Source organism: Fusarium solani (assembly GCF_023522795.1).
Source record: "Fusarium solani strain SB1 chromosome Unknown bctg00000006, whole genome shotgun sequence".
NCBI lineage: Eukaryota > Fungi > Ascomycota > Sordariomycetes > Hypocreales > Nectriaceae > Fusarium > Fusarium solani.
In genome coordinates this window covers 1,823,353-1,838,380 of record NW_027072151.1, presented here as the reverse complement: position 1 = coordinate 1,838,380, position 15,028 = coordinate 1,823,353, and the positions used below count along the sequence as shown (strand labels likewise).

General features: G+C 55.2%; 5 protein-coding genes across 5 annotated transcripts; 1 reads left to right on the top strand and 4 right to left on the bottom strand.

Annotated features, from left to right (window-relative positions):
• Window positions 1–36: 36 nt before the first annotated feature.
• MRS44_010299 (uncharacterized protein) lies at window positions 37–1,456 on the bottom strand (the record flags this gene model as incomplete). The annotated part of the gene is made up of 3 exons (XM_046281263.1): window positions 37–305; window positions 427–1,261; window positions 1,316–1,456. The coding sequence occupies 3 exons, from the start codon at window positions 1,454–1,456 to the stop codon at window positions 37–39; spliced, it is 1,245 nt and encodes a 414-aa protein (XP_046131261.1).
• A 1,017-nt stretch (window positions 1,457–2,473) lies between these two features.
• MRS44_010298 (uncharacterized protein) lies at window positions 2,474–2,947 on the bottom strand (the record flags this gene model as incomplete). The annotated part of the gene is made up of 1 exon (XM_065620064.1): window positions 2,474–2,947. One exon carries the CDS (start codon window positions 2,945–2,947, stop codon window positions 2,474–2,476), a length of 474 nt encoding a protein of 157 aa, XP_065476253.1.
• A 474-nt stretch (window positions 2,948–3,421) lies between these two features.
• Window positions 3,422–4,324, bottom strand: MRS44_010297 (uncharacterized protein; the record flags this gene model as incomplete). The annotated part of the gene is made up of 2 exons (XM_065620063.1): window positions 3,422–3,908; window positions 3,960–4,324. The coding sequence occupies 2 exons, from the start codon at window positions 4,322–4,324 to the stop codon at window positions 3,422–3,424; spliced, it is 852 nt and encodes a 283-aa protein (XP_065476252.1).
• Window positions 4,325–9,555: 5,231 nt separating this feature from the next.
• MRS44_010296 (uncharacterized protein) lies at window positions 9,556–10,268 on the top strand (the record flags this gene model as incomplete). Its single annotated transcript, XM_065620062.1, has 2 exons — window positions 9,556–9,567; window positions 9,936–10,268. 2 exons carry the CDS (start codon window positions 9,556–9,558, stop codon window positions 10,266–10,268), a joined length of 345 nt encoding a protein of 114 aa, XP_065476251.1.
• A 1,464-nt stretch (window positions 10,269–11,732) lies between these two features.
• On the bottom strand, window positions 11,733–14,900 carry MRS44_010295 (uncharacterized protein; the record flags this gene model as incomplete). The annotated part of the gene is made up of 5 exons (XM_046276472.2): window positions 11,733–14,139; window positions 14,193–14,222; window positions 14,277–14,587; window positions 14,644–14,751; window positions 14,817–14,900. The coding sequence occupies 5 exons, from the start codon at window positions 14,898–14,900 to the stop codon at window positions 11,733–11,735; spliced, it is 2,940 nt and encodes a 979-aa protein (XP_046131262.1).
• Window positions 14,901–15,028: the final 128 nt, after the last annotated feature.

Here is a 15,028-nt window from a genome sequence, read left to right as displayed (position 1 = left end):
GCCTGCAGCCTCCCTCGACTTGGCCTAGTCGCAAAACTAGACGCTGCCCCTGCCCATGGCATTGCCCGTTCTTCGCTGGCTCAGCGTCTCGAGATCCTCGTCGTAGGTGGCGCCCTCCCCGTCGCTCAGGGGTCCGACCGGCTCCCGCTTGCCGTGCTCAAAGTCGCCGCGTTCTGTGGTGGCGAGGATTTTCATGTCACCGCCGCCGCGGGCGCCCGTCATGGCGTCAGATTCGGCGCGCGCATTGTTGATCATGGTCGGCAGCTGGCGGCGTCGAGCGTTGATGAACCAGTTGGAGATTTGATCTGTGGGTGTAGCCGTTAGTTTCCAGTCAACTCTACTATGCTGCACATCACAAGTAGCTCCCCCACCCACGTGGATCGACGTGGTGGGCATGTACTGTATGAACCAGTATTCTCAACTTACTCATCTGTAGTCCCGTCTGTCGCATGAGCTCCTGCTTCTCATCCTCGGTGGGATAAGGGTGCTGGAGGTGCGCCACAAACCAAGCCCTGAGCTTGTCCGTAGTCTCCTTGGGCAGGTTGCCTCTTCGCTTCCGCTGCTTGTTGTCTCCGTTGAGGCTCGAAGGGCCCATCTCCCCGAACCGCACAAAATCTTGATAGGGAGTGTTGTAGCCGCTTGCAGTAAACGGTGTCCGGTCAAACGAGTGAACAGATCCTGCAGATAGTGACTGGTATCGGGTTGGGTGGTGATAAGGATAGCCGTAGTTGGGCTCGCGGTAGGCCGAGGGCGCGGCTTCAGGGACAGGCGCCCCTGAGTGGGGAGGCATCGGGGGATGCGAGCTTCGATAACCCTCCACCGGTGGTGGAACACGGTTGACGGGAGCTGCTTCTCGTTCCATCGCCCGCGGTGGGGGGAGACTGGGAAGTGCTGGTCGAGGTTCTACCCTCTCGTTCACTTCCATTGTAGCAGGGTGAGGAGTCGAACCGTTTGCGAGATACGGACTCGTTCTGGCCGGCCCCCAGTTATCCTGCGCTCCCGGCTGCATTGGGAGATTTGGTGAGATTTGTCGTGGTGATGCTCGGTCGGGGCTGTATAGAAGTCGCGGTACTTGGCGTGCTCTCTCATTTTCCTGCTCGCGCTCCATCGACAATCTCCTCCTCTTGCTCGCATTGGGCGAGTGTACATATTGCGGTGATGCTGAATTCATGGGCGGTGCGCCCAGAGGACCACCTGCTGAGGGTGGCTTTGCATTGAGGTCTTGCGGTGGTTGGGGTTGAAGTTGTAGTTCCGGGAAAGCCTGGGAGAGGTCAGCTGGGGGCACTTCGTCTTCTCTCGTCCGCGCTTAGTCTACCTGTCGGATAGAGGGCAGAGCCACTCTGTCGTTCTCGGTTCTCGGCCGGAGAGAATAGTCGGGGCATCGGTTGACCTCCCAGGGGCGGGGCATGCCGAAGGAGGGATGAGAGGAGGGAGATGCTGTGGCAAGCATAGACATTTTGGCAGTTGCTGGAGCAGTTTGTTGTGGTGTTGTTTCAGACTGTTTTGGCAGTGAACGGCTATCTTCCATAACAAGACGGCCAGTCAGGCAAGAACAAACCGCGCAGCGGCCAATTCCCTTTCAGGTGTTAATAGGGGAGGACTCGGACGCGGGTGGAAGCCGTCATGAGGAGGCACTGGTGGTGGTACCTTTGATTATTATACAAAGTTGAAGGCGAGAAGTAGACCCAAAGGTTGAACGATCGTCTTGCTGGAAAGCTCCAGTGCAGATGAGTAGAGCCAGAAGATGGTTGTTGGGTAAAGAGCGAAGTCCGTCACACAGTCTCAAACAGGTCCAATACCGGTCGTGATAGAGAGGGATGGTGGCCAAGGGAAGAAGTGTTGGTCTTGAACAACGATGGGCAGGCCGGGATCATGTGCTTGCAGGTGGTGGGAGGCCCAAGCCTTTTGTATATCAGGGATACTGTGGCGGCTCAATGGTTGGTGTCGACGACAGACAGTTGATCCTCCAGAGTCCGTCCAGCTTAGAGTGGGGGGCGCTTGGTCGTGGCCTAGATAGGAAATGCCAAAGGATGCAGGGCCATAAACAGTCTGAGCGGAGAATTTCAGAGTGGTCAGGGCTCAACTGGAGAAGTGGTTGTATTAGTGAAACCGACTCGTCCAAGCCACAGACGACGACGTGGGAACAAAGCGTTGTGAACTGGGATGCCGGGTCTTTAAAACAAGACTTCTGCTCGACGTCTTGTGGAGGAAACGGCTGACGGGGAGGCTAAACCAGAAATGGACCAAGTATGCGAAGCTTGAGCAGGGAACACGGGGCGATCAGGGAGCCAGGGGAGTCGAGGGGACGGGGCCAGATGAAGAAACAAATGCCCTTGCCCACGGTGCCGGGCGTGGTATCCTTCAGGTCAAGAGAAACGTCACCAGTCCTAAAAGACAAATGAGAGCTTTGACAGGCTCATGGTGGTTGCTGGGATGACCCTACCAGGGGTGGCTGCTGGCATGGAGCAGGGGTTCAGTCAAACCGCCAAGGACCTCCCACGCTGGGCTGCTGGCTTCTCGATTTAGGAACTCCATTTCGAGAACCCAGGTCCACCGTGGTTGACACACCATGGCGTGGGAGAGAGCTGCTGCTGGCAGCCTTGGCTGTGGAGTGTGGAGTGGTGTCAGTTCTCGCCGCTCGCTCCCACCCCCAGCTGTCCGTCCCTAGCATGTCGGTAGGTGTTGTGCTGTAGGTAGCGTTGCCAGACTCGGAGCCAAGACGGTTGAGAACGTGCCATGAATGGGATTGTCCTACGCGAGGACCAGACCGGGTCTTGGGGTGGCATTGCATATGCGTCTTAACTTGCACGCATACCGGACGGAAGTGGGCATATCTGGACGCCTTGTTGCATGTGCTATGCTCGTTGCTCTTCTTGACCAGCCAGTCCGACCGACATGAACAGCCAGCTCGAGTCGTCCGCACCGCCTCGTCGTCGTTGGGCATCATGTCTCCCCAAGTCGGTCAGCCCTTCTCAACGTTACCAAGCCTTTGTGGCTGCGCGCTAGATGTTGGACCTATGTGGTTGAGAGACGTTGAAAGTCAGAGGCCACTGGGACGACTATCTGCTGTGAGGCGATCACGAGGTTGCGCGCGACGCTCTGACCCATGCCGATGGGTTTCGGGCTTGGTGTTATTAGAGTTTATGGATGACGGGTGACGGTGTTGCTCGAACGGTTGCCGTTGCACTCCTTTTGGCTTGCCCTCCTCCTCTTCCCCCTCCTTCGCCTCTCTCTCTGTGCTGTCTGTGTCTGGCCTCTCACTAACACGGCACCCAGCCAGACGAAACTGAGCAAACGCTAAAGTGGAAACCTCGATATTTGACGGCCTGTCACGTCCGCATTCGCTGCGGCTAGGGGAGACGCTAGGGCGGCTACACACCCGCCACCCACGATGGCATCTGCAGGCCTGTAGGGCCATGATTCAAGCGTTGCCATCGGGTTCGCCGCCGTCGCGCAAGCAATTACAGCCAGTACCGCGTTGTGGATCGATCAATTGAGCGCCGGGCCTCTTTCTCCTGTCTCTAGACTCCGGACCCTTGACTCTCGGTTGAGCAAGCGAGCCGCAGTCGTAGTAGACAGGCGCCGTAGTCCCGTCTCTGCTTGAAGTTGGACCAGCCGATCCCACAGTAGCAGGTACCGTCCTGGACAGGCCATGGGCTCCCGGCACTCGTCGTGTGTTCGGTACCCAGTGTGGGGTTGTTGAACGTGGTAGGGAATGCCTTGCTTTTGTCGAGTGTTTGCTTCTTGAGTCCCAGCGTCCAGTGTTTGAAAGGGGGGGCGCCAACCCAGGCGAGTCAGCCCAGAACACCCACTCAGGCGCCAGGATTTGATATGATTGAGCCGCGGCTTCAGCGGTAGCGCAGAGGCGGGAGGCCCGTGGCGTCGACGGGCAGTCCAGGCCCAAGTCCCTGGGTCTTGGGATTTAGGCCCATGTTCCATGATTATCTTTTTTCCAAGACCAAACGCCTCCTCCAACGAAAGAAGGAGTCCATCGCAAGGCAAAACCACACTTGGAGTTTCTGGAAAGGGCGGTAATTATGAAGGCTCGCGCTTGTTGGGCGAACCAGCGGTAGCCTGGGAGGATAACCTTGGAAACAATCTCGCAGCCTCTAGCCTCTAGCATGGCTCTGGCACAACAGTGAGACAGGACCCGGGTGGGTTTGTCAGCCAAATACAGTGTTGCGATTGGCTTCTCAAGTTGTACGATCGTCGCGAAGATCCCACGGCGCCAGAACAGATTGGGGTCGCCTCCGCTGCTGGGATGTGCATTCTGCCCGCGAACGATTGGCTCTTCAGAAAAACGTTTGAGCTGGGATCGCAACATGGTAGGCTGGTTTCGCTGAGGGCTCCGCAAAGGTGCACAGAAGCAGCAGGTACTCGAACATGTACCGTAGCATTGCCAGGCCTCGCAGGCCCTGCCACCGACGACGGTCAAAGTCATGCTGGGCCCTAGCACCTGGATCTTGTCCGTTAGAGAATATCACACAGGAACGGGGGTGTTTACTGAAACTGAGAACTGAGACTTTCACAGCGGGAGCTTGTTCCTGGCGTGCGTACCTGAGCTTGGCATCAAATCAGCAAGCCTCATCCAACCTGTTGCAAAGCTTGTCCAGTGGGAACTTTGTGCATGCGGATTTGCTTTTCGATCTGAGTTTTGACGCTTTGGCATCAGGACGTGCTGAGCAGAGGGAAGGGATGCGTGAGGTTGCACTGCCGTTAGTGTCGGTTCATCTTGGCTGGCGTTTCTTACGGAGGAGACGATGCCATTCCCAGGTGAGGAACGCTGGGACAGAAACCCCACTGGGAAGGCCCACATCACGTTACCTTTCACGCCTTCCGAGTCACGGGCGTGAGAAAGAGGCCACACAGAGACGTCCAAGATGAAGGAAATTAAAATAAATTCATGCATACTACCTGCAGTCTTTCAGCCTAACTGTAGTTGTTTTTCTGTCACCGCTCTTCGATCGACCGTATTGTACAGTAGCTTCGCACACCCTCCACCTAACTGGGCCACTTGAAGCTAAAGGCTGACCGGCCGGCCGGATAAACGGTGCGCCGCGCCCCGCTGCACCGAGTCAATCTGTGCAGACCTGCCTCCCGACTACGTTAGTTATACCGGACATCATCCCGTCTGCACATCAATCTTCCCTTCAGAGTTTCCAAACCGTTGGAGGCATCGACCAGCTCCTCTTGTACCCCGTACCTCGCGGTGGTACGTGCATCCCAAAGATCTGGCAAAGGAGAGGAGAGCCAACGGTCTCCAACAACGCTTGCTTGTCTTGTCCACTGATCACTAATCGTCCTGCATGTCAGGCTGGTTCACGTCCCACTTGGCAAGGGTCATCCACTAGCGAAACCCTGGTTCGTCGAGTTATTCCCTTGGCGCGGACGGGTCTGCCAAAATCATTATTGCTTCATCCAATTCTATTATAGCCACAACCTCCAGGATTACGACTCATCATGCCTGTTGAAATCAACCTGGGCCGATCTGTCAGGGCCGGTGTGTGCAGACTCCTCGCTCTCGGATAGATTCGTCTCAACCCGGCTCTGACAGCTGGGAGGCTCCTGGCCTACCTGCTTAGCACTTCCTCAGTCTTTCTAGGGTGCCAAACGCGCTTTGCCAACAAAAGTATTCCGGCCCCCGGGAGCCACTATCCCGTGCCAGCGCCGAGCCATATGTCGTCGATGCATATTTCTGGAGACTACGGGCCTTGATGACAGCGACCGGACTGGCGTCAACGGGGTCATCATTGGCTGCGGCATGTGTCTGTGTCCCTCTTAACTCTATGGGTCTGAACGAGGGGACGCTGGATGCACATCCTGCCAGATGATTTCCCTTCCATCATGGAACGAAGACATGGTCTGCAGCCTCCAGCGTCGCACTTCTGTGGATGACCATGCTTTCAACGCAGATCATGCTCCGTACTGTCAACCTCAAGCAGTGTCATGAGCTGAGCTTTCATTGGTCATGTCGGCGACAATCCCTTGGTCTACCCACATCTGTCAAAACCATCCAAGCAACGGAGACACTTCCCAATCCTTCCGGTTTCCTACGCACTGACAGCGAGTGCCCTTGAACCAATACAATCCCATACAGCCCAGGGGTACGTGACGATCATCCAGTCTCTGATCGTAACAATTCTCAAGACCTTGGCAATTGCTCAGGCACTTTCGCGCACCTGCCGCTCACGTCGCTAGCCGCTATCAAACAGCCCGTCCATCCAGTTGCTCCGGGTTGACAAGCAGCCTGTTCCGCTGGAATCTTCGCAAGACTTGCGGCAAGGTACACTCAATACATTGTCTTGGTGCAGCTCTCCAGCCGTTGTGTGGCCTCAGCCGGGTCCACGCCTTGTCCACCATGCACAACATCCTCCCGAGCAGAAAGAGGGTGGTTTCTTGGGCACCATCGTCTTGGATTGACCCACAGATATTGTGCCGCTACCTATGCAGCCTACACATGATTCGCCCTAGCACCACGATTAATGCTCATGCACTGGGCACATCTTTTCCACATCTTGCTCATGCGAACCCTGGCAGTTAAGCAAGGCGCGGTGCCTCCTGTCGTACCCCGCATGGTCCTTTCTTGACATCTCACCCGGGGTGAGACGACTCCAGTTGTTTGTGGAAACTCCTCTCTCTGAGGTCGTTACATATGGGCGCTGGGCTGCATGCTTCTGATCACCTCCTCGGTGTCAGCCCAAAGGGGAAACTGAGGCTTCAGGGATGCATTCGCAAGATGGGCTCGACTAGGCATAGAGCCGTCTCCTTCCCGGGATCCTGACCTGCCTGGCCTCCAAGCACACCACTCACGCAGGCAGGAGGTCACAGCCGACGACAAATGACCCGGCGGCAGAGCCCGTTAGTCGGGAGGGGCTTCCAGGGCACCCTAGTCGGACATCCAGCTCCTGGGACCTGGTGGGCCTAGAAACCAACACATCTGGCCGCCGAGCAGATCTGGCTTTTGACACATTTTGCGGGACACCCCAGTCTCATCTCTGTGTCACCATCCATCATGCTTCCACCAACGATCGATCAGCACGCGTTGTGCAGAAAAGTCTCCCCCAAAGTCGACGGACAGGCAAGCTTGATAGAACTCACCGCCCTGCATGAGTTCATCGTGTTTGCCATACCAGATCTGAGTCGGTGCTCCGGCACACGTCTTGTCTTCTCGCACCAGCACAGCACTGAGCGAGCAATTGAAACCTGCCTGTCCTGTACGAGGAGGCGTGGGGGGGTTCTCTGCCATATGTGCCAAGACCCCGTAGCGGCTACTCCTGACAGGAAAAAGCAATCATGGCCGTCCACGAAGCCATGCGAGCTAATGTCGCCCCTGGCCTTCACGGTCAAGATCGTAAGTTGTCAATGCCCAACTGATTGGGTGTCGTCGACAACTGCGCGGTCGCTAATCTTGCGTTTGCCCGACCGTCCTCCACCATCGTGACCTGCATGCGCCGGCAAGTTTACGATGTCAACGGCTTGCTGCATGTTGGACGCCTTTAGGACACGGGAGAAGGCATTCGGCTGTCTCGCGCGCTGTCAATAGCCTACGGAGGAGGATGACGATGCTTGCACGATTTGATTTGATGTCCTGCTTCCTCCCACAGGCACCAGGGATCCCTTGACGATGTTCCAACTTATGTGCATGTTTCGAGATGGAATCGAAACCTCATACTTGACGATATGACCATTCAAATTGGGTCCGACTCATTCCGAAACGCGATGCTCTTCTTTCCGCCTCAAGCAAGCTCCCTTGGACAAGAATTCGCAGGTAATATACTGGTAAATCCAGAGAGGGCTGGGAGAGAATGCGGTTTCAGGAACAAGCATGCACAGGTCTTCATTATACGACTCTGTCAAACTGCTACACAAGGAAAAGCGGTGACGATGCAGGTTCGTCAACTTCTCCTTCGAGGAATGCACCTTCATCCTCGGGCGGAAACATGGACTCTGACTTTCTCGATCTGGCTCGCAGCTCTCGGATCAGAAGTGCTCCGAGACGAGCCTACTGCAGATGTGATGTCGAGACAGGACTCGTTCCACACCGGTCATGCCCAAGGTAACCTTCGGAGAAGAGTGCAAAGGATCCATGCATGTCATTGATTGTCTTGCTTGGAGCAAAGGTCATTCACTCACATGTCAACTCTCAGCTAAGGGTCTATAGGGCCAAGATGGCAAAGGTACCATGCAGGCGATGTGAATTGCATACGACAAAGGTCCAAAAGCATGACTCGTCGGTCAAGTTCTCGCTTGAGGCGCCATCAGCCATGCCCGAGACCATGCTATACTGTATGTGCCCTGGCTGGTCAAAGCATAAAACGACTTTCCAATCGAAGGAGGTGGAGTTGGTTCCGTCCGTTCAGGCGACGTGGGCGGGTTCGACTAGGGACGCCCACAGCAGCCACTCTCCCCTACAATTAAAACATCCGGCACGGTAAAGTGTCATTCCAAGCAGGGATGTCCCCTGCTCAACAGACCCTCTGCAGCTGGCCAGATGGATCAACTGCCAGTTTAGATTCCCTGCATTGGACTCTTCATCGGCGTTCGACCCAACACGGCTGTCGACAGGACGAGGGACGCGGCTATTGCGTTTCTTTTTCAAGGCCTGGCTCCAGCCCCAGACCCAGACCCAGACATGACCCAGACAGACTCAGTCAAGTCGTCAACAAGTCTCGGGACAGGGTTGACGTTGGCGGCACCACACACAAACAAATCCTCGTCGAGACATCCATTTGTCGCCAGAGCGGGACCGACCCCCTCTTGATCGAACGACACTTGCTCCAAAGTAGCACTCAGATTCTGCTCGACACTATTCTTGCTCGGCTTTGAGGCGCAGCGTGGCATAAACTTGCACCTGTCTCGGGTAGTAGTTATCCTCCCGCTTCCGGGTAACGGTTATCCTCCTGCTTCCTTGCTCACCTACACGACGGTGTCAGGACACACAACAGAACAGGCCTGATCCATTGCCTCGACTATTTTCCTAGTTCATGCTCAAGCCGGGCCCAAGCATGCCACGCTCTAGTGCCTTCTCCCGCATGGCATCCCGCGTGGAGGATGGGGGTGGCAACGTGTATTAGCAGCCACGGAAAAAGAGTGATGATGCGTTGGAGACTTGAGACGGGATGCTGAGCTCTAAACTCGTCGTCTGATGTTGATGCACATTGGCGGAGCAGCTCGTCTTTGGGAGCTTCCTACAGGATACAGCGTTGGCTGCGCTTGCAAGGACATATCTTCTTGAGATGTTACCAGAGCTTCTAAGAGGCTGAGCGTCTACCTCTAGACTACCAACTAGTCAGCCCTAGAGCTGAGTGGCCGGTCATCAGCGAGCGAGGGAAGAGACAAGAGTCTCGTGGAGCTTGCAGTGCGAGAGAACAAGGCCTCTTCTACTGGTCGCGTGTCGTCGAGTGGGATTCGCTCGCATTCCTTCCTTCTTGCCTTCGTTTTTTTCTTTTTCTTTTCCCCATCGTCGGTTTCATGTTGTTTTGTCATGTTATCTGCATCTTATCGACTGATGTTGTTAACATTGTTTGTTGCCGATATTTGTGAAAGATGACAACCATGGATGTCATGGTCAGCACCCGGTTCAGCTTGCATGGCTTCACCACACTTTTGGAGCGACAAAGGGCGTGATGAAGGCCTTTCTAGGCTAGGACGATCGGATAATGCAGCGATTCTGAAACTCGCGGCTCCGGCAGGCAACGAAGCCACGACCCGGTGGTTGGCCATAACCCTTGTTGACGGCTTCCAACCGATGAGCCTATTTTGGGTCAAGAAACCATCCCGAGTCTGGAGGGCCATCTATGTATGGAATGGGAGGAACTGGCTTGCTCACGCCCACGTCCGCCTGTGGCACAATATTGATTATTGACGGGCAGAAGCAATGACTGCCAGGGCTAGGATACTGGTTCAACCCAATGGGGCGCTAATGCCGACAACAGGAGGCCTTCATCAGCAATCGAATCGGCGTCGATGGAGCAAAACCTACCTGCCCTGTCCAGCCCAGCCCAGCCCAGCTCGGGTACCTTATTCTTCAGGTCAAGGCTGTGCCTCTGACCTGGACTGTCATGGACCGTGGCACCCTGGACCTTTCAGGCCCAAGCGTCCTGTCAAACACCAAACCCATCAGCCGTGGCCAGGCTGCCCATGGCCCCAGACCACGGCCCCCTTCTCCGGTTCGGCGTCTTGGTCGGCCGTTTTCATGTTCGCCTACGCCCGTGCCCGTGCCTGTGCCTGTCCATCCCAGCCCTGCCCTGCCTGAGAGGAGGAGCTGAGCGTCGTCGCTGAACTCTGGATGCTGGATGCTGGACAATAATGCTGGCTGGATGACGGGAATCTCTGGCCCTTCCAATGCCGGCACCTGGCCCGTCGATTATGATAATCAGATCACCCGCCCTGTGGGCCGGCCGCCCCGAGTTCCCGGCTGAAGCTCTGCCCGTCCGATGTAAGCATTGATAGCACCATCCATATTCCGCTGAGCTATAGGATAGGTTAGGTAGGTGGCCGTTCGTTCACCTAGGTACGCTGACCGAGGCCATCCACGTACGTACCGCACCAGACAGACAACGCTACTCTGACGGGCAACGGATGACGGCCCCTTTCCCACCAGAAGCAAAGACGACGACGACGACGACGGACTCGACTCCGCGTTGCATCGTGTCTGGTTGTTACGTGACATTTCTCAGTCCAGTCTCCAGTCCAGTCCAGTTCAGCCCAGCCCAGCAAAGTTGCATGATTTCTTCTCTTCTTCCTGCTTGCTCCCCCCTGGCCCCTTTTACCCTCCCCCCTCTCCTCCTCTCCCCCATTGGAGCCCCAATCACGGACGCACTAACCCACGACAGCTTCACAATACAAACGTCCGTGGGGTTTCGCCCTCCTGTCTGTCTGTCTGCCTCCTGCTGGCCTGGACGGCCCTGTATCTTCCTGCTTGACCGTATATCCCCGGTGCGTCCGTAGATCCCCTTTTGCCATGCCGCGCTTGTCGCACCTTGTATTACTGGCTGCTTGCGTCTGCTGCGCCTACGGCTCCCTCCCTCCCTCCACCTCTTCTTTGTCTGTTTCTCTGCTAGAATGTGCCTTCCCATGTCTCTTCCTCTGCCCGTTGCACGCCGTCCTGTGCCTCGTCACACCGAGAGGCCCGGGTTCTGGAAAGTCGCGACAAGCCCCTTGTTGGGTAGTCGGCCGCCGCATCAGACTCTGTCCTTTCCGCCGTGTTGTTTCACTTATGCAACGAATGACTTGGCCCGCCGGTTGACCGCGTGCGAAAACGAGGTCTTTGCCGCCTTACACGACGCCATCAGCTGCGGTATCTGGTATGCAGTGTTGCCACAGCGAACCCGTGAACTACACAGGCGGAGGGAGAGGCCCAGAAGACCGCCATAGAACAAGGCACTCGTCATCATGGCAATTTGTACACGAGATTCTGGCTCTGCATGAGTAAAGTGAATGTGCAGTGCAACATGCAAGATGTAGGGTAGAACATAAGGGAGAAAAAGTGGTATCCCTCTTGGCCACACGGGTAAGTTGATGCTATCAAGAAGTGAAAGACTTTGTAAGACAAGACAATGCTTTCTTTCATCACTCCCCAACCTATTTCTTATCCAAGAACCATAATCCCATGCCGAACCCCGTGCTCTAATGCTCCCGAGTACCTAACCAACCTCTTTTTGATATCAACGCCGCAGATGACATGACAACTACATGCATCTCAGAATCATAATCCGTAGAGCCCATCAAAGTTATGTCCGTCGAAACATCTTGTTCAAGATTCCCCCTCCACGTCCCCTCCGGGGAATGTCATCTGGTGATGGCGCTGCCCTGATCTCCTTGCCTTTCCCCGTCACCTGGGGGCTACCCTCGCCGCCGGTTTGCTCATCACTTCGACCAACCTCGACATACTCGTCCGACTCTCGGTCGAGGTATGCCCGGTCGAAGTAGCCATCAGCCGCCAACTTGGAGTGCCCAGGCTCGTAAGTTGTCGCTGGTGGTCCTGCTGCCTGAGCGTCTCGAATCTTTGTCAAGCCACGGTCCAGATATTCTACCATCTGTGCCTTGGTAACAAAGTTGTCATCATCGGACCTTCCGGCAACTGGGCCATGAACATCCTGAGCCTTTTTGTATAGTGCCGGGAAGCGATCTTGGAATTCGTTTTCCAGCTCCTTCTCGTGCTCCTCCAATGCCGTAGTGCGTTCTTCATTTTGCCCAGGCGATGTGCCTAGATGGCGCAACTGGTCCTCCCTCTCCAGTCGAGACAGAAGGTTGGCAAACTCTTGCTGGTAGACTGATGCGTCTGCCTGGCTAGTGATTGCCGTGGACTGGGCCTCTCCTACACCTTCGAGGCCTTGTGTGTCCTGGCTGCGGTAGATGTGTTTGGCGAACGAGTCGCTGAATTCACGATAATGGCCCTTTAGGATGAAGCAGTGTCCATTCCAGCCACAGGCCCAGAGCTTCTCCAGCAGGATTTCGGCTGACGGACATTCCCATGGGGTTTCAAGGCCACGCGAGTAAAAGACAATGGTCCTTGCCCGCTGCCAGTGAGAGAATGTCCTCCTGCTCTGTGCATCGGCAAAGGCCCGCTCAATCATATCCAAAGATGCAGGCCGCAAGAAGGATTGCGGAGCCCGTAGGTGGATCGCACCCTTTATGTGTGATCTCTGGTAATCTGATAATGATCGGAGATCAAGGAGCAGTGTCTGCCCTGGCAACGATATGTCTAGAAGCTCACTGAGATTTGCGGGCAATATCATGCGTGGTCCTTCGTGATTCTGAGCTTTCGAATCCTCGATTCTGAGTGACGCGAATCGTTGAGCGAACGCATCCTTCTCTCTTCGGTGATGGAACCAAACCTCAACATGCCAGGGCTCGACGCCGAGATTCGAGGCGAAGAACGCCTTTTGCCCATCGTTTGGCAGTGGCTCGGTTTGATAGTATTCTTCAAGACGCCTTTCCACGTGAGGCGAGAACTTCTTTGGCTCAGGAACGTCAGCTCCAAATGTAGTGCGTCGAAGAGCCTGCTGTTGGTTCATGATCATCTGCCTCGTCAAACTTCCGCCAAATCCTAGAGAGGAGGATGATTGCTGCCTCTGCAATGTAGAAAGTGAGGTTGCCGAGTGCATAGACCTCATTGGTTGTGGCGGTACACTCTGAGAGGGTGATCCGGGTTGTGATGGCGGATAGAGAGGAGAGAGCTGTTGGATTGGTGAAAGGGCCGTCCTGACAACTGGGCCAGCTGTTTGCCTGCCATAGGCCGGATCCCTAAAGGCACCCATTTGCCCTGCCAGTCCAGTAGTCTCTGTCGGTGCGAAAGTGGTGCCAGAGACGCCAGAGACAAATGAAGCGCCATCGTTCTCGGTTGGATATGGATTCGTAGGAACAAAGACCGGGACAGATTGATTGCGGGGTTTTTGAGTCATGAGGTTGTTGGAACGGATGAAGGCAACAAAAGACGTAGCATGATCCTCGGGGAGAAGGTCCCAAATGGAAACTGGCATCGACACAAGAAGCATCGTCGAGTGGCTCTTGAAGACGCCCTGGACCTTAACGTATTTGGCCATGGCGGGAAAGGCACTCAGCCACTGCTCCCAAGCGTTAATGTCCAGCCTCTGATCATCTTCTAGAGCCAAAGAGATCATAACGTGAGGGGTGTCTTCATTGGGCTCAGTAAACATATAATCGTTTCTGTTGACGGGCGCGGAGTCTGGGGCCCGGCCTGTCTCATGGCCCATGGCTGGCATTGGCAACAAATCGGGAGACGGCAAGCTATCGCCCGGTGACATCCGTGACATTTCGATACTGGGTGCCTTGTGGTTGGATGTCATCATGAAGTGCACCGGCGTTGACCGAGCCTCGAAATATTTGCCATTGATGGTGATGGGGCGGGGGTGTTTGAGTCTGGCGAGCACTTCGGCATGAAGCATGGCAGCTGAGAAAGCTCTGAGCCGCCATTCTTGAAGGACTTCGATGAGAGCGTTGGTAAACGAGTAACGTCCAGGGTCTGGGGCAATGGCATCCCAACTCGATGCAGATATTGTCTCAGTGATACTAGAGCCATTGGGAAATGTCGCACTGGCGGCCCCGGCACAGCAATCTAGGAGAATGAGAACGTCCGATAATGACCGTTCAAGGAGGGTCTGAATTGCAGACCACCTGTAACAAATTAGAACTCCAATCGGATTTACTGAGAGACAAGCAGGACTTACTGTAGCCACGGTGAATTGGGCTCTCGAGTTCTAGTACTTATTAGGATCCCTGTTGAGGCTATTACGGGTTCACTCTTTACTCACGCGCACCAGGTACTTTGCCTGGATTCGTCGATCCTAGCATGGCCACCGTAGTAGACCACAAATAATGTATCCTGAGATTCATGCTCCTTGATGAGCTGACCGATGCGCATCATCAACTCGAGGTGAGAATTCTCAGAGGGGATGGCGAAAATGTCCGTGTTGAAGCCATAGTCCTCGCTCAGGCACTTTTCCAGATCCTCCAATTCAGGAATGACAAAGAGATCATCAGAGTTCCAATGCAGCAAGAGTGCTTGGACATTGCTGTATCTTGCAGATGATCTCCCACGGTTTGGAAAAGCCCGGGCTGCAGACTGTGGAGTGGTTAGATAATGGCAGCCAAGACTTGGTGGGGGAGGGGCAGACTAACATCTTCGAGTCTCTGGGCGAACTGGCCGATATGTTTTACATGAAAACTTGTGCGGCTTGTGTCGTGAGTTGCGGATCTGGCATGGAAATCCCCTCCACTGGGTCCGGCCTATGAAGTCATATGGTGTAAGTATAACCGACTTGCCCACTGAGACCAGCAGCAATAAGACGCACCATGGAAGGTCCGGTGCTCCTGGAACCGGGACCCTCAGCAGGCCTCCGCGAACGAATGGTTACATATGGTTGATGATCGGTCATGGCGTCTCGAGGCGTGCAGTTTCGTGCTGGAATAATTTTGACGGGCCAGCCTCAGCGGCACTTCGCCGTCAACCGTGGCACCTCAATATCGATGTCGTGATTGCAGCTTGTGGCCGCAGCGCAGACGG